Raw genomic sequence first — 26,825 nt, 5'->3', positions numbered from 1 at the left:
CATCGCTGCAAAATGATTTTATTTTGTCCTCTTTTAGAATTTGCTTCAGTCAAAAACACACTCAATATACAGGCAGACTGGATTTGATATTTCAAAAATCATAAAGAAACATTTACTCAATAAATACAGTTTTTGCCCATGTGCTTAAATGTGGTGAGATTTTCCTTTCTGAGCATATTTACATTACACCATAAATAACTTTAAGAGATGGAGCACATTTCAGGCTTTGACAAAAATAAAAAATAAATCAAACTTGTATAAATATAAGTTCATCTAAGGACTGAGGAGGACATGGAGAATAAGATCCAAGAGAAAACCTGGAGCCTGTTGATCAAACATGCCCACATAACAATAGTTAACAGCTGCTTCATGGATTCGTCATAATGAACACAATCGAGCTGCTTTACCTGACTTTCCAACGGGTTAAATTGCATATGGTCTGTCAGTCTTCCTATGGTCAGATATCAGGATTCAAAAACAATACAATTTGTCCCATATCTTCTGTTATTTCCTTTGACGATACTTAAGGTTCTGATTTTTGAAAAAAAAAAATGCTGTTAAATGTATACGTGATCAGGTAATTTTATTGTCTTGCCCAACAAATAATAGATCAAATATCAAAGCAGCAGGTGTCCTGAGTCACCCATTAAAATATATCCAACAATCCTTTCAGTTTCCATGCTTCTGACCTCATCAATTAATCTTTCTTCACTGCATTTACTGTCCTGCATGATACCAAAACTGAGAGAAAAGAAACTTTTCGAGAATGGCTTTGCATATTAGTCTGTGAACATGACATAGACTTTATTTCAGGGCCAGCCTGTGCTCTGCATCACTGCAAAGCGACCATACCCAATCCTCTCATTTTTCCTCATCTAAATGCTTTAAAAACAAGGAGACCTCTTCACAAAATCTCCATCTCTTATAGTGCAAAAAGTTACACACACTGGCTTGGATGTTAAAGCAAAACTCAGACAACTCTACTCAGCTGTTTTCCATTTTTTCCATCATACCGATCGATTCTGACCTGAAGTATTTTTTTTACTTAAATGTGTCTTAGATTTCCCCTCTAAACATAAAGCCCTCTGTATCTATAACCAAATATTTGCAGAAAAAGGTTGAATTTAAGCCTGTCACGATTTCTATTTTTGACAATATACTGTCCCAGAAATTATTGCGATAAACAATATTATTGTAATTTTAAGAACAATTTATGTCGCTGATTTGATGACAATATATGGGTTGATAATGCAAGTACACCCTTACAAAGAGCAATAAACTATTCATTCTTAAGAATTTTCACAAAAAGATGTAAATTTAAAAAATAAAATAAATTAAAGCTGCAAGCAGCGATAAACAGGCCCGAGCAGTGTGGAGCTGTCAGGGGAGCCAGCCACACCGGTCCAGCGATCGCTGAAGAGGCGAGGCAATCTAGGACTCTCTGCTGAGTACACTGACAAACGGTTCATTAGTTGGGGAAAGGGGGCGTGGCTAATCAAAAGGGGTGGGACTTTATGAAATATTGTTATGTAGAACTGTTCAGTGATAGCATCATGCTTGACAAGTTTGAGGCAGATCGGACAATGTATGGTCAAGTTATTCAGTTATACTGGTCTGGCCTCGCTCCTCACTGCAGCATATGTTGTTGTTATGGTTGTCATTGTCATGATGTGTTGGTTTATGTTGGGTTGATCATGTTTATGATCTTGCACCGTGTTATTGTGTAAGATGTTGTGCTGTATCGCATCAAGCTTTATTGCGTTGTGATGTCTCGTGTCCCCCTGTGTTATTATATTATATATTGTTTATTTTCTTATTTTATCTTTTTTATTTATTAATTCTTTTTATTTCTTTTTTCTTTTTTCTTTCCTCTTCCCTCTCTTCTCGCATTTGTGCTTCTTGCTTTGTTTGCCTATTTATTTTTATTGTGTTATATACTGTCTTTACTTGTGGTCCACATGGTGTATTGTATTTGTCCCTCGTGTCACCTTGTTTGTTTCATCATTTCACCAATAAAACATAATTTTTAAAAAATAAAAAAAGTTATACAGTCTCGTGTTTTATGCCAAAACGCTATATTTTGCCGCCATGCCAGGGCCACATAATGTGACAGTCCTCAAGCTTTAAATCATTTTTTATCTCAAAGGCCTTGTGATTGTACTGAACAAGTTCGAAGTTGATCAGATTAAATCTGTAGGAGGAGTTCATTTAAGTATGTGGCGTGGGATAGCCGACTTCCTGTTCATTTTTGGGTATGGCTTCTTGAAACTTTTTGGTGCATCTTCTACATGTATGTACCAAATTTGGTGTCTCTACGACAAACCTGTTTTAGGGGCTCAATTCTAGGGGGCGCTAGTAGGTCATTTTGCCACACCCATTTCTGAAACCGATGCAATACGTAAATTTTGGGCGAGATTGAATTTTGTCCCAAGTTTGGTGAGTTTTGGAATATGATAAAGCCCTCAAAAACGTGATTCATTTGCCGTTATAATATAAGGACCAATTTCAATAGGGTCCTTGCACTGTTAGTGCTCGGGCCCTAAATATCCTTAATAAATAAAATAACAGAAAAAACACTGAGTGATATCATTAAGATAACATACCTGCACGGAAATGAACAGGAGCGACAGCATCAGCTTTTTCATCAGAGTGCCCCAAAACTACGAAGTCTGTGTTTAAGTAACAAAGCCCTTTAGCAGCTGTAATAATGTTATAATGACATTTATGACAAGCAGAGGAGGAAGTAAGGTGATGTTATTATTGAGGGACAACAATTTAAGCTGTCACAACAACAAATTTCACAACAGCGCTCTGTCAGTACAGTGTTTCTGTTTCAAACGGACATCCTAACTACAGGGTTATTACTGTATTCTGACCATAATGTGAAGGTCCTCTTACCTTAATATAGAAGTAATTTGAACCCAAACCGCGAAGGTCCCCTAATCTTAAAGAAGTACTTATTGTAGTCCAATGAGGTCCAACTATGTTTAGGTCCCTTTCTAATTGGGTCTCTAACATAAAGTCAATCTTAGATGAAAGCTGCATTACAACAGCAATATTTACCAGAATTACAGGCATTGCTATAATTATGTAATTCTCTTGTTTTCAAGAATATTCTCATAGTATCCATTCAGAGATACATGCACTAACATGTTCTTTTGCAGACTTCAGGAACTTTTTTTGTGACTATTTTTCATTCTATAATGAAGCAACAACTTTTCAAGTTGAAGAAAGCGATTTGTATGATGGAAAAACAGGATCCAGAATAATGATGGCTTCATGTTGTAACTGAGTTAACCAGCTCAAGCTGTATGATGGGTCCACTGTGTGTTAGTTAAGTGTTAGCTGCCATTGCTGATAATGACAGAAGTACCTTTATGTCCAGGGGTCTGCTCTGCTGGCATGCGGAGGTGAGGGGTGACATCATAGTGGGTGGGGCCCGTGCTGGCGGAGGTGCAGTAGCCCCGGAGGCTCTCTGGGTCATAGAGGTGCTCCAGAGCGTAGCCTGTCAGGGAGTAAGCTTTATGCTTATCCAAGTAGGGTCGTGGGCTGGTATGGGAGGGGTAGAGGGCTGGGGCCGAGGTAGGTGAAACTGAGCATGGACCTGGCCGAACAAACGGGTGGTATAATGGCAAAGTAAGGGGGGACAAGTCGGTTGGGAGGCAGTCTTTGGACTTGTGAAGGCGCTCAGTGCCTGGACTGCTGAGCCTGGACAAGGGGGCAGGGCTCGGTGCAGGACTGGCCCCCTGACTCAAACCTCGACACACCCCGGTCTGTAGTGGCAGGGATCCTTGAGTGTACTCAGGGGTGAAACATGGACCCTTGGGCAGCCCATTAGCGGGCCCCTGTGGGGCATCCAGAGGGCCCTTGCGCAGCTGAAGTCGACTTTCTTCTTCCTTGATCATCTGTTGCGTGGCTCTGATCAGCGTCTCGATCTTGCTGGGTTCCTGCGGGCTACATTGATAGTGGTCTGCTTGGTATCGATCCCCTGAGTCACTGGCTGAGCCTCCATCTGGAGAGCTGACCACGCTATCCTCCTCCCAGTGGCCCCGGCCTGCAGGACGACAGCATGAAAGCAGTCAGTAAGGTGGAAACAAGATTCAACGTTTTTTTGCCATAACAACCTGGTCGATAGGAAAAACAAGAACAAACTCTCCTCCACTTCACATACAGTAACCACCTACAGTGACAGGATATTTAAAACAAGCATTGCCAATGGGATGCAATCAGTACCACTGCAAGCTATAATTTAGATATGCCCTAACTGAACTGTTTCCTGTTGGAATGAGCTGACTGCAAGCAATGCAGCGCAATGTGGTACACCAGTTTGAGTTCAACTTTTTTTGTTGGACTACTCGTTTCTATTTATCCCTGTCGCTTGCAATGAAAGTGCCACAATGGATGAGGAAATGAAGAGTTATCTATACAATACCGGTTCAGGGATCCAAACAAACTAAGTGCTGTTGTCATTTCCAGTGAAAATCACAATATAAAACATTTTTATTTTGCATTCCTGTTAAAAAGTACAAATGTAGGCTATCACCCATCTTTTAAGTGGATATTTCCAGTCTGATCTTGAGGACACAGCTGATTGGTTTATTGACACGACGTAGAAGTGCAATTTTGTAAAGATTAAGAGAGTGAAAGATGGAGAAACAGTCTTCCTTGGGCGGAGACCGCTTGGTAAGGTTCCACTAACCCTGAGCTTCAGCCCATAAGACAAAGGTTTATTAAAAAGAAAAGAATATCAACTGTTCCTGTTCCACTTTAAAGTAGCCCCAAAGATCAAAGTTAGCACTCCACAGATATTGAGAGGAATCAGAAGAATATATATTTTCTTGTAAGCTGTCCAGTGTTGTGAAGGATAGGGATATTTAGCTTAGCTTCGCTGTAACTGAAGTGTTAAAACATAAAAAAACAAAAAAAAAACATTTAAAGTTTAGTTCCCCTATTGAACTGCAGGTCAAGGGGGCACATCACTTCACCACTCACTTCTTCTATTTGGCTTTGGGTTAAGAGACCACATCGTGCTCTCTTACTGAACCTTTCCTGAAAACCGGTTAGAACTAGGTCAGGGTGCAGCTAGTATGGGCTGTCTACTGCCGTCACCATCCTAAATTGACCAATCGCGAAAAAGTCCACCCTGTTGTTGGGGTGGGGCCCACACCCAGAAGATAACTGTGACTTGAGGAACTTGTTGGCACTCTGACTGGTGATCCCGGCATGGACACAGCTGAGTCCAGCTGCTCATTGCACTTGGCTATTATTCTTTCAATAAATGGTAAACTATATTCAGTTGTTTTGAGTCTTTTGTATAAACCAAGTCTAGAACAAAAGAACAGGGGCAGAGTGCAGGAGGATTTAAGAGCTCCAGCTCTAACAATCGTCACAAGTTCATTAACTGGTGGGAAAATATCCTTACAGTGACATCCTTAGTCAGAAGACAGTGATTCAACCTGTTTGTGTTGAATGAGGAGACCACTGTCGAAGCACAGGTTTTAGCCTGTGACGGTATTGAGGAATGATAAAGACTGCGTTGTGGTCCAACTCTACAAGAGGAGAAAGGGGGCATAAATTATCAGCATCAGTCAGTGTGTCTCTTATTCTGCAGGACAGGACTGTGTCAGAGTTGAGATGTCAGTAGACAACCTTGGTTAACATGGAAGCAGATGCCACTGCCTTGTTGTTTCTGCCTGGCTGGCGGAGGCGTACTGGAGTTAAGCCAGGTCTCTGTGAAGCACATGAGTAGTCAGTCCTTCCTTGATCTGTTTAAGATGGCCAACCTGCCCAGTTTTTTGGCTGAGGATTGCACATTTGCAGTGGTGGAATGTAACCTCGTACATTAACTCAAGTACTGTACTTAAGTACAATTTTGAGGTACTTTACTTGAGTATTTCCATTTTATGTAACTTTATACTACTCAACTACATTTTGAGACAAATATTCTACTTTTTACTCCTCTACATTTAGCTGACAGCTTAAGTTACTTTTAAAGTTGATATTTAACATAAAAACCATGATAAATTCAAAGTTATGCATATTGTCTTTTAATTAAACCACATAACAGTATATTAAGTAGGAAAAATCAGCCTTTATACTTAAGTACAATTTTGAGGCACATCTAGTTAACTTGCATATTTCCATTTATGTAACCTCATACTTCCACTTCACTACATTTTTAAGGCAAATATTGTATTTTTTTTAACTACATTTAGCTGCCAGCTTTAGTTACTTTCCACATCAAGATTTAACATGAAAAACATGATTAAACATATTTATGAATTGAAGCACATAAAAGTGTATTAAGTAGTTAAAATACCATGAAAACAGTAAAATGCTGCTTACATAAATGCATCAATAATAATAATAATAATAATAAACTCATAATATATTTAGAATATATATAACAATCTGAGTGGGTCCGTTCTGCATATCGAGTACTTTTACTTTTAATACTTTAAGTACATTTTGATGCTGATACTTTTGTACTTTTACCCAAGTAGAGTCATCTCACAGTGTGTTATTAGTACTTTTACTTAAGTAAAGGATCTGAGTACTTCTTCCACCACTGCACATTTGAGGGTATCAAATTTGAGGGTAACCCTCTGTGTTTCCTGCACATAGGTGTAGATTGTTTAGCAGAGTCACTGGAAATGTAGAGCAACTTAGGTTTGAGGTGTTTGCATCATGGAACATATCTATCCATTATTTCATACATTTGAAGAAAAAAGTATAGCATATTCTCAACAAAACATGTACAAAAGACACAGACACACAGAGAGCAACGCTATGTCGCTATAGCATGGCATGATCTTCAAGAAATACCTGTAAACACAAATACAAATTCCTATTATTTTAAGCAACCTGACTGGTAAGACATGGGAGTAACATGGCACAACAGCAGCACATAAAATGCTTAAAGAGAGTAAGTATTCTGTATTGACCGTCATTGATTGTGACAACACACCTTTTTTACAGCCCCAGCCTTACAGACAGCACCTTTAACCTATCCAACAGTGGCTCTGGATATTGTGCAGGTGGAATAACATCGGCTCATAATTTTTATATTCCATCTGTTAAAGATAGTGCTCATATAGTTCAGTCTCTATGCTGCCCTACAAAGTCTAACTGCAGTAACTACGCAAAGAGTAAAATTGAGAAAAACTGCTTTAAAGTTTTTTTTTTTTACATTTTTTAACTAGCCAGCCAAATGGGTCGTAGGTAAGTAAGTGATTTAACACCTATTTCTACATGTACTGATGATGTAATTTTTATGCTAAAAAAATCTACGATTTATTTGACGTTTGACCCCAAAAATGTAGTTTCTGCATTGCCGTAAAAGGTTCTAATAGTAATGAACAGAGTGCAGTAACTACAATGTTGTTGTCTTCTTTCAGCTTTTATATTATATTATAAAGTAATGTTATATTTTAGTCTTAATATAAATGTATCTCATTTTTTACTTAATCACTATCTAGATAACAATTTCCCTATCAAATAAACTTAATAATATTTTATATTATTCTTGTCTTCACTATTCAACACAATGAAGAAATACAAGGCTGCACTGTACCACAGTCAAAGAAGACGGTCTGCTTTGGTTTTATGTCTAAATCTGTGTATATGTCCAAAGCAGAATGTGGTAAGTGAAGTTACTGCTGTCTGCTTTGGTTTTGAGTTGGATTTTGTAGTTGCTGCAATTGTTGTATCAATATTTCTCTGAATTAAAGCAAAATTGAAATCTAAAATTGTGTCACAAGATAAAACAGACATCAAGGATTTAGACATCATTTTAAGTTATAACCCAGTTTCGACCAAAAATGTATTTGCTGCAGTTAGGCTTTGTAGGGCAGCATAGAGGAGTATGGCCCAGGTCTTAGTCCTCACCATTGTAGCTGTGGATGGCTGCGATGTGCGGCACACTGCTGTCATATCCCTCGTGGTTCTCCAACGAGTTCTTGCTCAGTGGCATGATGGACCGGGTGCCGCCCCACCACGAGTCCCTGCCAGGCGGAGGTGCTCCTAGAAAATATCGCCCTGCCTCACATCGCCCTCGCTCGCAACTCTGGCCTTGACCGTGTGCATGGAGGTGTGTGTAGCCGTTGCTGATAGTGTGATGGTGCTCTTCTGACAAGCTGTAACAGAGCGTGCGGGGATCAGTGAACTGCCTGTACACACAAGAGGCGTCCAGGCCTTCACTCTGCTCCAGCAGCTGAGGGGAGGCGGAGTCGGTGAGGGGGCTGCTGCCCCATGGACTGTCCTGGTCAGACTCTGACCGCTCCGTCTGGAAACTAGGATACTGTGTGAGAAATGTGGGTAGGGAGACAAGAAAATATATTATAGAAAGCCTTCAAATAAGGCGGCATACCCTCTTGGAGCCACATTTGAGATGCTCAGCCGACTGTATTTTCTGGAAGCTTGACATAATAGGGCGCAGGGCACACACATCCAAAGAACATCTACAAAAAAATCAGCCATATTCAGCCATGAATAAAAAATAAAAGACACCTTTATGTAAGTATACTGGTAAGTACTGTATACTTGTCGGCTTCATCAAGTCCCCAGGACTAATGACAGACTATGTACCAAAGTTGCCGTAGTGTCCACAGTCAAAATTGTGGGTTATGTGACACACTTGTTCCCAAAAATACATTTAACTGACAATAACGAAAAAAACAATAGTTAGCGTAACTGCTAGCTGTATCCGAAATCGGACACTTGGATCTCCTCGCTGTAAAACAATAAATCAATGGAGGCTGCTGGGTTTTTCAGGGGAAATTTGATGTTTCTGGGTAAGCTAAATAAATATCACCGTTATCAACCATCGTTATCAACACACCAGGACCATACTTCTGTCCTTCACAGTACAGTACAGTAAAAATACAGATGTACTTTTCAGAAGTTCTTACTGCTTTCTCTCATCAGAGTTACTTTCGTATTGTAATTAGACATGTAAATCATTTACATAAATTAAATTTCACAGATGTGTCAAATTTGGGATACAGTCTCTATATATAACAATGAATGCCGGAAACAAACACAATTTATTTGCGTTCACAACAGTCAAAAGTGAAGTAAAAAAACAAGTCACAAAGAGATTTCTCAAGAAGCATGAAAGGTCAGATGATCAGACAAACAAAGCCTCAGTTTGCCCATATTAGACATATTTGAAAGAGAAAATGAAGGCAAAGTAAAATTATTACACAACATACATCACAGATTACACACTTCTTTCTGGGTCTACTCTGTTGTGCAGTAGTTGTTTGCACATGGTTTTCTGTGAAATCAGGGATTATTACATAACACTATGAATGCTCCCTTCTGTGGTTTCAGGGTTGCGGTGGCAGCAAGCTCAGTAAGCTAGATGTCTCTCTACCCAGACATATCCTCCGGTGTCCTCTGGGCGATATGGGATAAATACACCCACCAGGAAACATGCTTACCAAATGCTCAAACCACCACTACTGACTCCCTTCAATGCCATGGAGGCAGCAGTTCTACTTCTTGAGCTTCTTTCAGATGTCCCCCCAGATGATGACCACAGTCTCCATGTATAGGAATTGTATTTTGGCTGCTTGTATCTGTGATCTCATTCTTTAAGTCATTACCTTTGCGTCATTATCTAAGTCAGCTTTGCCAAACTTTGTTGTAACGATGTCACCTGCTATACGTGTTCCTGGATCTCAGCAGTTTCTTTGTGAGTACAATTGTTATAAGAGATAAAAAGAAGGGACTGCTACTACAAAGACTGTATCCATTGGTGGAATGTAACTAAATTTTAATTAATTAATTAAAAACTACAATTTTGTGGTACTTGTATTTTACTTGAGTATTTCCATTTTATGAAACTTTATATTTCTACTTCACTACATTTTGAGGCAAATATTGTAATTTTGCTCCACAACATTTAGCTGGCAGCTTAAGGTACTTTTGACATGAAAATCATGATAAATTTAAAGTGATAAGAAATGTAACAGTGTGACAATAAGTTGTTTTTAATTGAGCCCTGTCTTTACAAAATCCAAACACTGCTTTCATAAATGCATCAATACAAAAAATCTAATTAGATATTTAGAATATATAAACCAATCCAATTGGGTCCATTCTGCATAACAAATACTTTTACTTTTTAAACTTTAAGTACATTTTGATGCTGATACTTTTATACTTTTACTTCAGTGATTTTTTTTAATGCAGGACTTGTAGTGGATTCATTTCACAGTGTGGTATTAGTACTTTTACTTAAGTAAAGGATCTGAATACTTCTTCCACCACTGACAATATCCAGGTTGCAACAAACTAGAACTGCCCTTTAAATAATACCTGGTGGTACCTCATCAAAGGAGTCACTGTATGCTCCATTAAAAAAAGCCAAGAAAAAAGACATGAATGAACTACACCACAAATGTTTAAAATCCCTACCAAGAAATGCAACCTACTATGAAACTGAATGACAGTTTAGTCTGATATGAAATCTCACCTGTGTGTATGGTGAGAGTCTAGCTTTGGTCTTGGGCCGGGACACTCTGCTCTTGGGAGTTCTGCAGTTCTCCGGAAGGCTGGCAGTGCTGCTGTTGTAGGGGAAAGAGACCTTGGACGTAGCCTGGTCCAGAGAAAGCTGGAGGCCTTTATACTCTGTCTCCCTAAAGACACAAGCATACATTCCATGTGGTGTTGTTTATTTTTTGCATTTGCATGTCATAGATTTAATACGGTCTATAATTACACAAGGAGAGATCCCAGTCCCCTGGAAAGGCTGTTTATTAAAGAACACAAACAAGTCCATGTGTACCTGCGTGTTTGGTTTTTCTCTAGGTGCAAAAACCCATTAACATCTGTTTAGCAATTAGAGCCTCATCATGGTGCTGACAGGGCCAGCATGCAGAGAAATGTGTGTTTGTGTGAGTGTGACTGCTGGGAGGGGTGGGGGTGTGCTAAGAGGGCTGGAACGGCTGTTGGGATGCTTGTTTTACCAGAAGGATTGCAGCAGGGCCTTTAACAAACACTCTACAGAGGGAAAGCTGTCCAATCAAATACACTGAGAGATTAAAGGCTATGTCTGGCTAAATCAGGCCCATAGGAGAAGCTTGGATGTCTCACTACTGGGAAATGGGAATTGATTTCTCGCTAAAGTGTTCCACAGATCTCACCATGGATGATAACTCAAGTTTGAGAACACAAAACCTGGACAGGGTTTACTTGAGACAAACAGGGATCCATCATCCATGCACATCTTCCCTCTGTCCCAATTGATCTCCACACAAACACAAATTTGTACATACCTGCAGACATTTGCATCAATTACAATGGGGACAATTGTATAAAGGGACAAAGGTAAGCTGTAAATCATTACAGGGAAGAAGCTGGATTTAGTAAATGTTTGGCATAACTGCCTGAATTAAAAATGGCAGTTGATTTATTATCCATAGTATTTGCTCAGGAATTTTCTGTCAAGTAACTACATCAGCTCTAGCCTATTATATATACCAGTGTTTCCCAACCTTTTTTGAGCCACGGCACATATTTTATGTTATAAAAATCACATGGCATACCATCAAAGAAAAATGTCAAAAAGAGAGTAAAAACACCCTAAATATGTTTAGGACTGCAAATGTACTGTCATCTGTCACAATTCTAACCCTCCTCCTTTATTCGGCCTCGGGACCGGCAAAAGCGACCCAAAACAGATAGCCGGTGGGGACTTCATGCATGCGCGATTAATTTGACTGGACACTGAGGGGTTAACATCCCCTGCTCTGACTGCAGCTGGGAGAGACTGCTGCAGGAGGACTGGGCTGCTTGTGAATGCTTTGGGACAGGTCGATAAGAAGAGTAGCGACTGGGAATCACTGATATATACATAAAAGTGACCATTGGTTAAGACATCCATTGAACACACAAAGACACACACACACACACACACACACACACACACAGGAAGGAAGATGCAAAAAACATCGGTGTGGGAGTGGATCATTGTTTTTAATTTATCAAATATAAATGGTTGCACTAGCCTTTATGTCATAAAACCTCTTGAAATGCAACAGTATGGTCCTGTGACTCTGTGACCCCAAACCAAGGAGGTGAAGTGATCAAGTACATTGCAACAAAAACGATTCGTTTTTACAAATCTGTTTTTCTTGCTTATCCTGTTAATCATCTTGCGTTGCTTCTGATCTATTTTGTGACCCCCTGAGGAGTGCCAACTCCCAGGTTGAGAACCAGCGCTCCAAAATCACTTCTATTATGAAAGCGACAAGGAGAGCTCTGTCATTTTTTTGCTCATGTATACATATAACTGACTAACCTGTGACAAACTGTAGATTTATCATTGAAAGTTTGTGTATCAGTTACTGCTGTCTGAGGGACCATTTTGCCCTAAACCAGAATAAAACCAAACAGCCTTGATTAAACAGCGTAACTGTGGTGAGAGCCAGACGAGTAAAACACGTGGTTCTGTGCTTTGCTGCAGACATGCCCTCATTCAAAGGATTGCTAAATCACTGTCAGGTTGTGGTAGCAGTGGCAAGTCCACAGACCTGGGACAGGAGGTGCACAGGTTATCAGAGCTGAACACACAGTGGGAGTTCACATGCAGGTGAAGTGGCCTTATCAGCTGTGTTATCCATGGCTATATACACTAAAGCTATTGGGCAAACAAACTCTACCCCTGACAACAACACTCCACAAAAGCATACCTCCTGCCCACATCCAACTGTCTGTCTTTTGTCCCCTGTCAGAAAGAAAAAGAAGCATACTGCCTCATTTCCACTGTGACTGTGTGGCTTACTCGATACAGTACAAAAGCAGATCATGGGAGGAAATAAGGCTTCATTCTTCTCACAGCAAGCTGGAGCCCATAAACACTCATCAAGTTTACAGCCAATCAATTAAAAGGCCATAAACACAAAGCTGTTATGGATTTGATGTAGGAGGTAGAGGAAATGTGTGTCAAGCTGTTCTCTGCCTCTGAAGGCAGCCAGCCGCGCCGCTTAATGGAGGGTTTTATGGGCCATATTCATTCACGAGCTCACTGTGAAATATGCACATTAGGGGTAATAAAATAACGCGATAATAGGCAGGTGAATGGTATCCTTCACTTACTAATATGCGTGGCTCATGCTCTGCTGTGATTAGACTTTGAATTCTTTGTAAGGGAGTGAAAAGTAGCAGCTTGTAATGAAGATTTTAGTGGTGCTAGTAAGTGCTGTTGGACTGTTTGCACAGGATTAAGGCCCAGCAAATGCAATCTAGTCCGATCAGATATACTTCAGTGCTTGCTGCTGTTATATAGTCTGCAGTCAGAGCTGCAAGTCTAAAATAAACTTTACCAGGTGACTGACGCCACCACAGAAAGGCCACCACAGGTAACAGCCAACACATGAGCACACTTAGTAACTAAGGGCTAAGACATACTGATAAACTGGCATACAAGAGAGCAGACACAGTGATAGAACATGAATGTCAACCAGCACTGAAGGTTGAAAGAGCAGGAAAGTTCTAGTTTTTCCTAACAGAAATCACAATCATCTTGTTTCTAACTCAGCCTACAACACTAAAGACTAAGAAAACAGACACTGACTTCAGAAGTCTTCTTCATCTGCAGATTCTGCAAACCAGGCTTCAACAAACACGTGTCATATTTCCAATTAACCTTCAGTTAATTGCTTCACAGCAACTGTTTGTGTAAATCTCTAGTACCAACACTCATTATCTTCTCAAAGTAGAGAGTGACAGAGATCTGATCTGCACTCTCTGCCCTGGAGCTGCCAGACTCTTCTGTCATTTCATACCAGACACATCTGACTGTCAGGTGTCCTCCCATCCATATGCGCGCACACACACACACACACACACACACACACACACACTCCGATTGAGATGTGTGACTGAGAGTAGGGCTGTGATATGTGATATGTGATATGCATATATGTATATATGTATATATGTGTGTATATATATATATATATATATATATATATATATGTACAAGTCATGACAATACATGTTTCACTCCTCTGTATCCCTTGGTGATATATAGAGTGTAAACCTATAGAGAATTTGTGTCAAAGGGTTTTACATTTGTTCCCAGTTTTAATTAAAAAGAAGAACACTCAAACTTTACATAACAGGACTGTTACATGTTGCTGTTAAGTCAAAATGGCTAGATGATCAGTAGTGGTGTAAGTAGTGATCTTCAATTCTTTTAACCACTCAGTCTTCTTTAATTAATTTAAATACGGGGTCACACCCATCAGCTGCTGCAGACATGCTTCCCTCACTGTACAGCCGAAGAAGACAATGTGGGAAAGTTAGGCTGTCTGTGACGCACACATCTTTAAAACGGACTCAGAATATAGTTTCGTTTGTATATGCTTATATGCTCAGTAATGTATGTAGACATTGTAGTGATTGAATTATGGTTGAAAAAAATGCATATCATGATATTGGCAACATTCCCACTTCTTTGCGTAGTGGTGTAAGTGTTTCCCATTAATTACCTAGACCGTGGCATCCCACCAGAGTCTCATGTGCTGCGCTAATGTCACATTTCAAGCTATTGAAAGTATATTTACACTATTCATAATATAAAGTTATTTTGCGTTGTGTTGCTGTTGCTCTGCAGAGTGTCTGTCACCCGTCAGTTAGTCAAACCCCCCGAATCCACCACAGAATTTACAAGACTGTCAAAATAAGAATAAGGCCCTTAAAAGGATATCACAATATTTCAGGGTATTTTTGCAATAACAATGTTCTTGATGATTATTACAACATACTGAAAAAAAATATAGAAAATATGAATTTTTTGTCTGTATAAATGAATTTAAAAAAAAAATTCCCACAGAGGCCCGAATTTGCTGGCCTCTTGCACACTCTAATGCCACTATTCTATCATATACACTGATCTTAATCATTGCATATTTTAATGAAATATTGTAAAGGAGAATAAGGGTCATTGTATGTTTTATTTAAGGCATCTTATTTTGACAGTCTTTTTGTAAATTCTGGGCCACCACAGCCTAGGTAATTAATGGAAGACCCTTTAAGCCACTACGTCAAGAAGTAGGAATGTTGCCATTATTGCAAAATATTCATTTTTTTATCATATATAAAAAAAAGAGTAAAGACACTGCACCCAATTTGTGAAACCAAATGGTATCAACCTTTAAAACTGCTGCAACAACTTATGGGACATACTTGAGCATGGGATATATACTCATATCATAATGTTCTAAACCCTTGTGCACTAATTATTCGAACTAATTCATTAATTTATTGATTATTTAATAAATACACATTTATGACTTGAACGTCTTGACACAGATTAATCTTCAGCTTTCAGATGATGCATCTATCTATCTATCTATCTATCTATCTATCTATCTATCTATCTATCTATCTATCTATCCATCTATCCATCTATCCATCTATCCATCTATATTACTTTAAGGCTGAAAATATTTTTTTGTGTGTACTCAAAAAGCAATCAAACATATAGAAATAAAATTACAACACTGTTTGTCTCAAGTAAACCATTTGGATATCTGTTTGATGGTCAAATTTATAAGCATCTTGATATCATAAAAGTAGATCAAGCATCATTTAGGAACAGAGACAGATACTCACGTGAGAACATAGTTGACACTGACGATGCAGTGAGGACGGGATGAGCGGCTGTTGTGTACAATAGTTGCATAACTCTGAACCCAGACCCAGCCGCCAGGCTTGGCCAAGAAACGGTAGTACTTAGTGGTGACCTGACCCTTTACCAGCACTGCATGACCAAGAGATGGGAAAGACATTACAGCAAACGATTACTGTAGGAAAAAAATACTAATTATAGCATGTACAAAATTACATTAACAGACCAAAATGCAGCACAACATAGTGCAAAAAGTCTGGTAAAATCCAGACAAATCTAAAATGGAAAAGTCTCACATAGCTGAACCTAGTGCTAAAGGTTATAGGTTAAAGGTTATAGGTAGGTAAGTGATATGACACTTATTTCTACATGTATTGATGATGTCATTTTTATGCAAAAAAGTCATGGTGATTTATGTGACCTTTGACCCCAAAAACGTAGTTACTGCATTGCTGTAAAAGGTTCTAATAGTGATGCAAAAACAGAGTGGAGTAACAACAATGTTGTTGTCTTCTTTCTTTTATATTTTGTTTTCAGTGAATAAACATTTTCAAATTGATTTTGTTATAAGTGTGTTAAAAAGTGTTTAACAACTATATTCAAAGACTTGTGTATTTTAGACATAATATAATAAAGAAATGTTATATTTTAGTCTTAATATCATTTTATCTCACTTAATAATAATAATAATAATAATAATAATAATTTCCCTTTCAAATAATCTTATAATTTCTATCATTTTTATGTTTAAATTAGTATATACGTATATCCAAAGCAGATGGTGGTAAGTGCAATTACTGCTTGGTTTTGAGTTGGATTTTATGGTTTTTATATAATTATTTCTCTGAAATTAAGCAAAATTGAAATCTAAAACTTTGTCACAAGATAAAACAGACATCAAGGAGTTCATTTTCTCAATTTTGACCAAAAATGTATTTACTGCAGTTAGGCTTTATAGGGCAGTATAGCCATGTGTCCTGTGCTGTTCTGGAACACTGTGTGTGTGTGTGTGTGTGTGTGTGTGTGTGTGTGTGTGTGTGTATCTGAGTGAGAGATTTTGTAGTAAGGTAAAACAAACCTAACTCACACAAGTGATGAGCACATCGCAAGTGGAAGGAGTCACAGCTGTGGACATGGTGATAGAGAGTCTTCTCAATTAGATCCTGAGGCTCATAGCCTGTCAGCTCTGCAACCCTGAGCAACACATGCACGTTTGCATGTCTCATTAAGCCTTATATTTATATACATACACATATAAAATATGTAACATACAAACATGCAGACAAAGTCACACCCACACAGTTACATACTGTACATGCATACAAACACAAAAGCATTTAGTGCAGGCAGATAAAGAACAATGTACCGTGAGTCTAGAAAGATGAGCTTCATGTCTAGGCTTGCTCTGAACATGAACATGTTGCTGTGCAGTTTGATCTCAGTGACGGCGCTAGGTGGTAACGAGTGACCAACAGCTACCAGCCCAACGTTCTGATAGCAGCCGTCAAATGGAGACATGTCCAGGCTGTACTGACGGATCTTCAGGTAGCCGCTACAGTGGATCACCTGGTAAAAGAGTTAATGAATACAGGAAGTATTAATATCAATTCATACATGTTCCAGTTGCTCTTTAGTCCTGTTCGGGGTCATGGGATCAGATACCAAATCTGGTCTGTCTCATCATTAGGAGATATGCTTGATATATGGGGTGTCTTGTTGATTGTGGCCAGTTTGGGAAACTTTTTTGCCTTTTCTTAACAATGACAATTAAGTTGTCACCTGTGTTCTACCTGATTATTGGTACGGCTCCAAACTAACTTAACAGCTTTGCAAATTAACTCAGCCATCCCATTCATTTGAGTCAAACAAACACGGTTCAACAACAAAAAAACTTCTGCTAGGCTGCAAAATCATCTGACAGGACTATTTCTACTTTTTGCCTCACCACTGTTATGATGATAAAATGGTTGAAGCCATGAAAACTCCAGAGTCTATCTGTATAATAAACCACTCTGCATTGTGTTCTCATTACACATATATACTTCACTTCACAACATGTTTACATAAGAGTTTCAGGCTAGTAGAAAAGAAATGGAGAAAGAAAGAGACAGATGTTGCATCTGAACCAAACATCAAATACATAAATAATTTAACTAATTTAATAAATAATAATAAACAGCTCTGTGTACTCTGATAATAACCTGCATCTTGTTTTGTGTTTGCTTCCCTGTAATGTAAACGTATCTTCCCAATGCCAACTCTTCAGGTATCAAGGTGAAAATTGTACCTGTACAAGACCATCTGTGTTTGAAACATTATCAAGTCCATATAGAAAAAGGGGAATTGGGAACGACATACTGTGTGAAGGTCTTTTTGATAATGGGAAATTTTAAATTTGGAAAACTAAACATGGATTCAGACAAAATATATCTACTTTAGTTAAACTATCTCAACTTAAGGACCACTTATTGAGCTTTACAAGTATATCACACAGTTCAACCTTTAAGCCATAGTGGATGAGAATTCCAAAAAATGCTCCAATAAATGGGATGTTTGAATCTACGGTACCATGACAACTGAGTTAACGCCACCAGCTGCTGAAGATCAGGCCAAAGGCTCAGGAACATGCAAGAAGGTGGACCTTGAAATGAGATTGTTGGGGTGGCTCAAACCCTGGCAGTTTAAATTTCAGAGTATCCTTGGGCAAGATATACTGAACCCGAAATTGTTCCCCATGTTGCGTCATCGGAGACTTAATAGTCGTGTTTCCACTACAGTCGAATACCCAGAATATGGGGGTCTCATTTGCCAAAATGCCCCTAATTTGAATATGAGCTATCCTGAGCAGCTGTTTGACCTGACTTTTTTTGGCCCTGTCAAAGAGCAGGGCCGTTTTTCTCCCATGAAAAAAGCCTGGTTGCTGATTGGATAGAATGCTAAGCAGGATGTGACGTAGTACTCGACGCCACAACAACACGCGCCATTTGTAGAAGCCGGCGAAGTAGCGAGTAGTCACAAGTGACAATAAACATAAGCCCCTTTCATAGTGTGGTCCCGCTATATTGCTGGAAAGATCTGTGCCAGCTGTTTACATTAGGGTGTTCATAGTGATCCCGTGAAGGCAAAATTATATTCTGTCCTTTCATAGTGCAGTCCGGCATTGAGGAACGAGGTGCACAGTAGCACAGTGCTAATAGGCTAACAGTTAGCTCTGTAACAGTGTGTATGTGCTGCTGCTACAGGAGGTGTTCACTTAGTGATCTGTTTGTTTACAACAAGCACCGGACACTCTGTGCACAGTTAGTGATGCCGGTTAATTCACCATCAGCAGCGGACACTTTGTGTACAGTTAGCATGCCGGTTTGTTTATGATCAGCGGCGGACGTTGTGCACAGTTAGCGACGGCGGCCACAGTTGCATCTCCCGTGTTCAATCGGTCGCGTATGTGACGTCATGGTCGAAACTGTCGCTAAGTGATTATGCGACGATCGAAAACCATACGTCACCTCCGGAGTCTCGTAAATCCCTCTGGGGCCTTTTTTTGTAATGGAGACATGCTGAGTGAGCGGACATTTGAGAGGGCGTGGCCTGAGACTTTCCCAGTGGCCACTCTTTCCCCTAATGGAAACACGGCTAATGGCTATTTATTACATTATGGTGACCAGTGGCACTTTGTAGAGTATATGTATGTGTGTGTCATCATCTGTAGTGTTAAAGCACTTTGGCAATACAATTCCAATACAATGCACACATGCAGGACAATCATCAGAAGTCTATTTGGAACATCAACCTAAAAATCACATTTGTGAGCTGTTTCTTTCTCAACCTAAAATACATCTTAGAATTTATGACACATTACCACAAATTCCCTTAGTATAAGTTTTGAATTGACTGAAATAACTTGATTTTGACCAGAAAATTCCATTTGTCATCTTCCAAATTGTGAATAAAAGAAAGTTGTGTTCATGCCAGTTTAACTGCACAGCCCTACTATACCTTGTAGCCTCCACAGGTAAGACCAGCATTTCTTTTAGCAAGGACACATTTCATTCGCAGAAAGAAGGAGCGTTCCATCTCATATTCTGCAAAGAATAAAAAAAGAAAACATGCAAAAAAGAAAGTTATGTATCCTGTATGATGGGTTCATTCCATACATAATACAATATGCCTGGGTTGTCGATTACCATGAACGAAGTGTGAATGGTAAGGCTGGTGTGCTGTGAGGACAGCTGTCATTTCATCATGGTCTGCTGGATGGATGTATTCATAAATGCTGTTTCCTGTCAACTCTACCTGTTGAAATAAACATTCATCTCAGAACTGTGACACATCCGAGCCAACATTCCAGAGAAGATCTCATCAAGTCTGTCAAACCAACCTGCGACAAGCCCAAGTGGACTGATGCTGTTTCTGATATGTACATTATTTTCCCATCTGGAGCAACCACAAAAATGAAGCCATCTAATGTCTGAAAAAAAAGAAGAATTTTATTATTTTAGATATCAACAAATTGTGTTTGTTTAAAATCAGTGTTATGTTCTTAAGTGTATTTAATTATATCATTAGATATGATATACATAAATCTGTAGATAGCTCTGTAGAGCTGCTATCACAGCAGATGGACTGATTGATTTAACAACATTATGACATATTTATGAAATAACAAACACAAATAACACTGACATGTAGCTTTAAAAGAAAAACTGAATAAAATATGGGGTTACCTGCTCAAAGCAATACAGTCTAATACAACACATAATACAAATACAATAACCCTAAAAATAAATCCTATCTTTCCACTTTTCATTGAAATTTAGGTATTTATTCAAAGAAATGGTTATTTTGGAAGCTGTAGTTTTTTGTCCACCCCATTTCATCCACTAAAAACCGAACATTAAATCTTTCACAAAGGAATGTTGTATTAGACTTCATTCAGCTTAGCTTGGTGTAACCTACCTAATACACTAGCAAATGAGTGGAAGACTATACTATTATTACGAGTTTGTTTAATGTTAACATTAATAACAGTAAAACTAATAATGAGAAATTTTGCCAGTCTGGAAGGTTGATTTCTGATTATTGTGAGACAACATGAATGCAGCAAAAATTCCCTCTCACAATGTTGGTGAAAGCAAAAAATAATTTGTGTATCAACCCAGTGATTCGGATCCTGTACGAAAAGTGGTGCTTCCTTGGCCAATGCTGCACCCTTCCACCAAGTTTCATATAAATCAGGCCAGATGTTTATCTTGCTGACTCACAAACGCACAAACCTAGCTCTGTTTGGCTCTCTTCTATGTTCGTCTGAGCAGAAGTAGCCAACCTGTGGTTCTCTCTCTGACCAGCCTGCAGCCTGCAGCCTGCAGCCCTGCTCCATTGTGTTGCTGCTGATGTGAGAGGGGCTGCAGGACAGACTGAGGCTCTGTGCGTGACCAGGAATGTGTTCAGCTCATTTCAGTCTTAAAGCATAAGAATGAAGGCAGCAGGAGGCAGACGGCACTAAACCATACACACACACACACACACACACACACACACACACACACACACACAAAGTCTAGCTATGGTTGAATAGTAGTAATAATAATATAAATACCAATGATTCCAAGGAGTTAAGCTATATATAGTGTTTAAATTGTTTATTTTAATGAACATTTAAGGGCCTGTTAAGGGGCCTTGTGTTATGTGGTTCCCTTGAAAAGCCCAAGGCCCACAGAATTTTTTCAATTGCTTTCCAAACATGTGAGGACTCATAGGCACTGCAGTAAGTACCTGTAAGAGATGAGAGCCTAATTCCTGGCTGACTCCATCCAAAGAAGTGCTGCAGCTCACATGACCCCAGGACTCCCCAAGACCTGGTAAACAAATCACACACACACACACACACACACACACACACACACACACACACACACACAGAGGAAAAATAGAATTAAAATGTCACATTTATAGATTCCGAATTGTCATAATTTTATTATAGGGCAACTACAACTTATTAGGCTTTAATTAGACAAATAGAAAAACAATTCATGGTAATATGTCTGGTACAGACTAATGGAGTAAAGACAATTGTATGTATTTTATCACTCAGTACACAATTATTGAATATGTTTTTAATGTTAAGACTGTAGGCTAAACACATTCAACTACATCAGACAAAAATAAGCATTGAGGTGACAATAGCAAGAATATAAAGTTAAACATGGATCATGGATGGACATATCCACCCATCCAAAATTTGTTTGTTTGTACTTTTTTATATTGTTTAGACTGCAAACTACAGAACACTTTTTTAATGCATGTTGCTGGTTACTATTTACATTTAGTGCAGCCTATACAGACTACACATACACATGTACATAAAAGCCCTATCTATATACTCCATACCCGTTTTTGTTCAGAGTCAAATTCCATATGTGCACACATAGTTGGCTATATGAAGCTTATTAAAAATACTTTTTTTCAGACATTCTCTGCTTTGACCATCATACGTTTAAATCTTACGGTTTGCGGCCAACAACTCTAAATTCACCAAAAATTATACACGGGCTTTTATTGAGTCGTTGCAAACGCTGTGGCGTGGAAATATATTCATAAACCCTCCACAACAGACGTAAAAAATAACACGAGGACAGAGCAAACAGCAGTCCGTGCGCAGCGGACACCATTCACATGCAAATCCCGCTGTGCAGAGCAAACAGCCCCGCGGCCTGCTGCAGACCACAGGAGCTCATATGGACTGCGCGTTTGAATCAAAAGACACAATCAAATCAGCCCCACAAAGTGCCACAAGTGAAAGAAATACTGGCTTCCACTTAAAAAAAAAAAGACTAAAAAAAGAAGATAAATAACTACAAAGAAAGCGTGTTTAACCACCGCTGTGAGAACATTCATTTAAGAATGCTTCCTTAGTTTTAATAGTGATTTTATCATTTGGCTCTCAGAGGCGGCGATCAATGCTGTTCATCTCATTTACTCCCCACAGTCGTCCTATAAACCCTCTATAATAATAATAATAATAATAATAATAATAATAATAATAATAATAATAATAATAGCTATTATTGTGATGATTATTATGATTATTATTTTAATATGGTCTATTTAAAACTAGGACTTCTATGCTTTTGGTAAAACAAGGAAAAACATTTTCACTGATGTAAATAAATAAAAATCACTCGGATATCAAGCTGCTTGTCTTATTCGATTGGTTTAAAACGTCTTACAATGAAGGGAAATGAAAGGAACTGTGTTAAAGAGAGCTGCAAATAACGCGGTAACAGCAGCATACAGAGGACTACTGAGGCTTTATGTGATGTCCACAGATAGGGTCCAGAGTGTGTGTGAGGGCTGCAGGCCGCCAGCGGCAGGTGAAAACCAACTCATCTGCTAACTCAGCGTTAACACAAAGTTAGTGAAAGCTCCTGAAATTAAGAAGCTCAGTTACTGTTTTATTTTCATCCAATTTGCTCTATCGTATCAATTCAAATTTATAAATGTAGTCTAAATAAACATTTGAAAAAGAAAAACTAAGATCAATTTGGAAGAAGCATTTTTATAAATTATATAAAATAAATACAGATAGGCTAAATTTAGTGAACCGATTTGGTGTTGCACAATATGCAATTTAACTGTACCACAAAACTAACGGCCACGATTAAGATGACACATAATTAACAGCAATAATAATAATTAAAATAATAAATACACGTTTTGCAGTGCCTATCAGCACTTTCATATTTAATGAAAATAAATCTTCGGTTTGTGACGTTAACGCTTTTAGTGTGTTGAGAATCAGAGCATAATAAAAAACTTGCTTATTTCGATACTTCATTTCGAACAAAAAACTTTAAGTCTATCTGCTGCTGAGAAACCAACATTATACATTATGTTGTCGCTTTTATTTTGTCACGACTTTGTGTTTCTGATGGTTGTCACAGTTAACAAGATATGAATAGTCATTTGACTTGAATCTGATAAAAGAGTGATTTTAGTTTCTGTGGTTAAATCTCTTCAAGGGCACAAGGCATTTGTGGTGTGGGGTGTCATGTAATTTAACCCAGGATGGACAACATGGCTCGGGTCAAAGGTCATCCCGGTGACCACTCTGAGTGTCATAAATAATCTCTCCCTTCCTTTTCTACACTCCAAATGAACAACACTTTTAGCTATATTCTTTCCCCCACTTATGCAAAAGCACTACAGTCCTCTCAGACGGGCTTCATCACATGTGGCTGCTGGTGAAGTGGACAAGGGGTTCTTGGGATACCGAAGGCGTGAGAAGACTGAGTGGAGGAGTCCAGCCTTTAAAACAACAGAGGGGCTTTAATGCCTGTAAAGGAGCCCGCAGACTGCATGAGCAACACTGTCCCTTCAGTGATCCAGAGAGCCTTACAGCTTAAAGTCATGCAAGCAACGCACCATAACGTGTTACTGAAAGTGTGTAGTTTGTTATGTGTTGTATGTATGTGAGCATTGATATCTCTTTGCAATTTATAATGTAATATGCAGGAAGAAGAACACAATATCCTGACTGAAGGAAGTGTCAGCTGTCTGACCTGCAGCCAATTCATTCTGATTCTTCAAGAACTATTTCCAGCTCATGTTGGATCCATAATAATAGGTTTCTTTCAACAACCATGCATTTTGCTTCAGATTTATCAGAACTGCAGTATTTGTCTGTAATTTTTTATTATAACTCTATCACAATTGACTGGATTAATGTAATAACCTCCACCTGTCTGGTAGTTTTCTTTGCATTTAGCATAACAACATACAATAAATACCTACCTCTTGGCTGACTTTTAATGCCTCCTTTTAATAGAAAATAGTTTTGCTGAGATGGACAGTATTATATATAAGGCTATGAGCGAAACCAAACAAAGTTTCGTCCTGGATTATTGGCATGGATTTTAGTAATAGGACCATGCTTTTTTCCTCTGCTTGTTACCTCAGTGATTGTGTAGTATGAGTATATTAATAATCAATAGGTTAGCATCACAGGCAGGTTTAGCTGCAGGCTCTCAGAGTGTGAGGAGCACCACAGCCTACTTTATGTTACAAGGAGCTCCATATGTTGAGGGATCACACGTGCAGATCATACTAATATCCGCAGCTCTGCTGCAGTCACGCAGGAAGGAGCCTCATCACAGCTAATCTGCTGCCAGGGGCCGCCAGGGGCCCCAGAGAGAAACCACATCCCTGCCGGCTCAGTGGGGACACAGGAAACTTCTGCTGCTGACTCGACGCACTCACTCAATTAATTTCATACATTTACGCATACTTTCTGACATTACAGAGAAAATAAACTGCGGAAAATATTGTATTAAAATTTCATTTCAATGCCACCGCGACTGGACGGATTTCAATAAAACTCCAGGGAAATATATTTTAATAGCACGCGATTAGGACAGTGACAAAACACGACCTTAATATACTGAAGATGTTATTAAAATATGCGCATATTTGAACTGCCTATAGCTCAAACAAAAGAAACGACGTCTACCGCTTTGGTTTTTGTATACAAATAATGTGTACAAATAGGCTATTTATTATGTTTTTATTTTTCTGAATAGCCTATAGGCCTATTTGAAACAAGAATAAACAGATTTTAATTGAATTAATTTAGAATTTGAAAAGAGTTGTTAGATGACTCCCCAGGAAATTACATTTAGTTAAAAAGGGACAACAGCGAAATATTAAAGAAATACCGATTATTAAGAATTAATATAGTTTATCAATTTTTAATAGAAAAACCTAATAAATAATTTAAAAACACGCTTATTACACAGCATAAACATAATCAAAAACAAAATATCAAAATATTACTACTACTACTACTACTAATATAATAGTATAATAATAATAGTAGCCTATAATAAAATTATCAACCGTAATTATGGTAGTCTAATAAGAAGATGAATGCCAGGAGAGTATTTTGTTATCTATAATTGTATCATATAGCCTATAAAATATAATTTATAACTATAATTATTCTTTAGTTGATTATATTGTTAGTGTAATTCATATGCGTTGCATTTTGATGTTTTGTGAGTCATGTCTCTTACCATCAGGAAAGACTATTCTCATCTTCAGGTAGCTTGTTGTGAGCCGGATGATTGAGGCTTTATCCAGTTGGGAGGTGATGGCGGAGGGAAGTGGCAATAGTTTGGCCAGTTCATAAAATTCACTATTTTCCTTTTCCCGTCGAGTCCGGGCAGCATTTTTAGATTTCTCCTTCATGTTGGTGTCTCTGTCTCTCTGTTAGTCCCGCGGCGGTCACTCAGTGTCCAGGTGTCTCATGGCACATGAAAGTAGATTTGTCCCTCTGGTCGGCCTAAAATCCACAACACATTCCCATATATCCAGGTGTTGGAGCAGGGGGCGGCTAATTCCTGGATTTCGGGGGATTATAGTGGCGCTTGGGTCAGCCCATTGGAGGGCTCAGCGCACCCTGGGGTCCATCACACCTGGTGTTCCGGGGAATGTTGGGCCCTACAGGACAAAACTAGCGTTATTTAAGTGTTGCGTCTATAAAAGACACTTGAAATGTAAAAAGTAAAGACAGAAATGTAGACTATTTGTAAACTCACATTGAACGCAAGGTCTTTGTTGTTTGCTTACCTCAGCGCAGAGTCAACAGTTGGCGGAACAGACGCCTGTTGGGCTTCAGAGTGTTGCGGCAGAATCTCCTAAAAGCTCCGCATATCTTTGATCCAGTGTGATTTTATGGATCTCAGCGCATCCACAACCTGCTCAGTGCTGCAGGCTCGAGGACCCGCCCCCAGCAGGCAACTCTGCTCCTATTGGGCGATTGGACCCCTTGTCCCCGTTTCTATTGGCTACTCTTTATGTTGACGCAGTACACGAGGAACGAGGATTGGCTGATGAAAATATTCACCTCTGGCAAAAACTGGATTGAAAAAACCCTCCAGTCTGTTCACTGTAATCTGGGAGAAATTAAGATTTCATAAAAATGCCTTTTATTTTTATGTATTCTCCCAACAAAAATACATATTTAGTAAAGATAGCTCGAGTGCCATTTAACAATCTGTGGAGATTTTTTTAAATATTTGATATAAATAAGATGTATTGGCCTATTCATAAATCTATTACTGAACTTAAAATTCAAGCTTCACAATTTGCTAAATTGCCATCGCCACATCCAAAAAAATAGTCCAAT

At 38.8% G+C, this 26,825-nt stretch overlaps 1 protein-coding gene across 1 annotated transcript; it reads right to left on the bottom strand.

Annotated features, from left to right (window-relative positions):
• On the bottom strand, window positions 1–26,391 carry sim1a (SIM bHLH transcription factor 1a). The gene is made up of 12 exons (XM_059339461.1): window positions 26,267–26,391; window positions 25,711–26,137; window positions 21,416–21,498; window positions 20,022–20,111; window positions 19,828–19,936; window positions 19,640–19,725; window positions 17,010–17,209; window positions 16,731–16,837; window positions 15,628–15,775; window positions 10,481–10,643; window positions 7,888–8,299; window positions 1–4,054 (listed from the first exon to the last, which is right to left on the bottom strand). Exons 2-12 carry the CDS (start codon window positions 25,883–25,885, stop codon window positions 3,342–3,344), a joined length of 2,286 nt encoding a protein of 761 aa, XP_059195444.1. The 5' UTR covers window positions 25,886–26,137; window positions 26,267–26,391; the 3' UTR covers window positions 1–3,341.
• Between the last annotated feature and the right edge of the window lie 434 nt (window positions 26,392–26,825).

The sequence above is a fragment of the Centropristis striata genome, chromosome 8 (assembly GCF_030273125.1).
Source record: "Centropristis striata isolate RG_2023a ecotype Rhode Island chromosome 8, C.striata_1.0, whole genome shotgun sequence".
NCBI lineage: Eukaryota > Metazoa > Chordata > Actinopteri > Perciformes > Serranidae > Centropristis > Centropristis striata.
The sequence above is the reverse complement of the archived record's forward strand: the minus strand, read 5'-3'. Positions and strand labels throughout refer to the sequence as shown.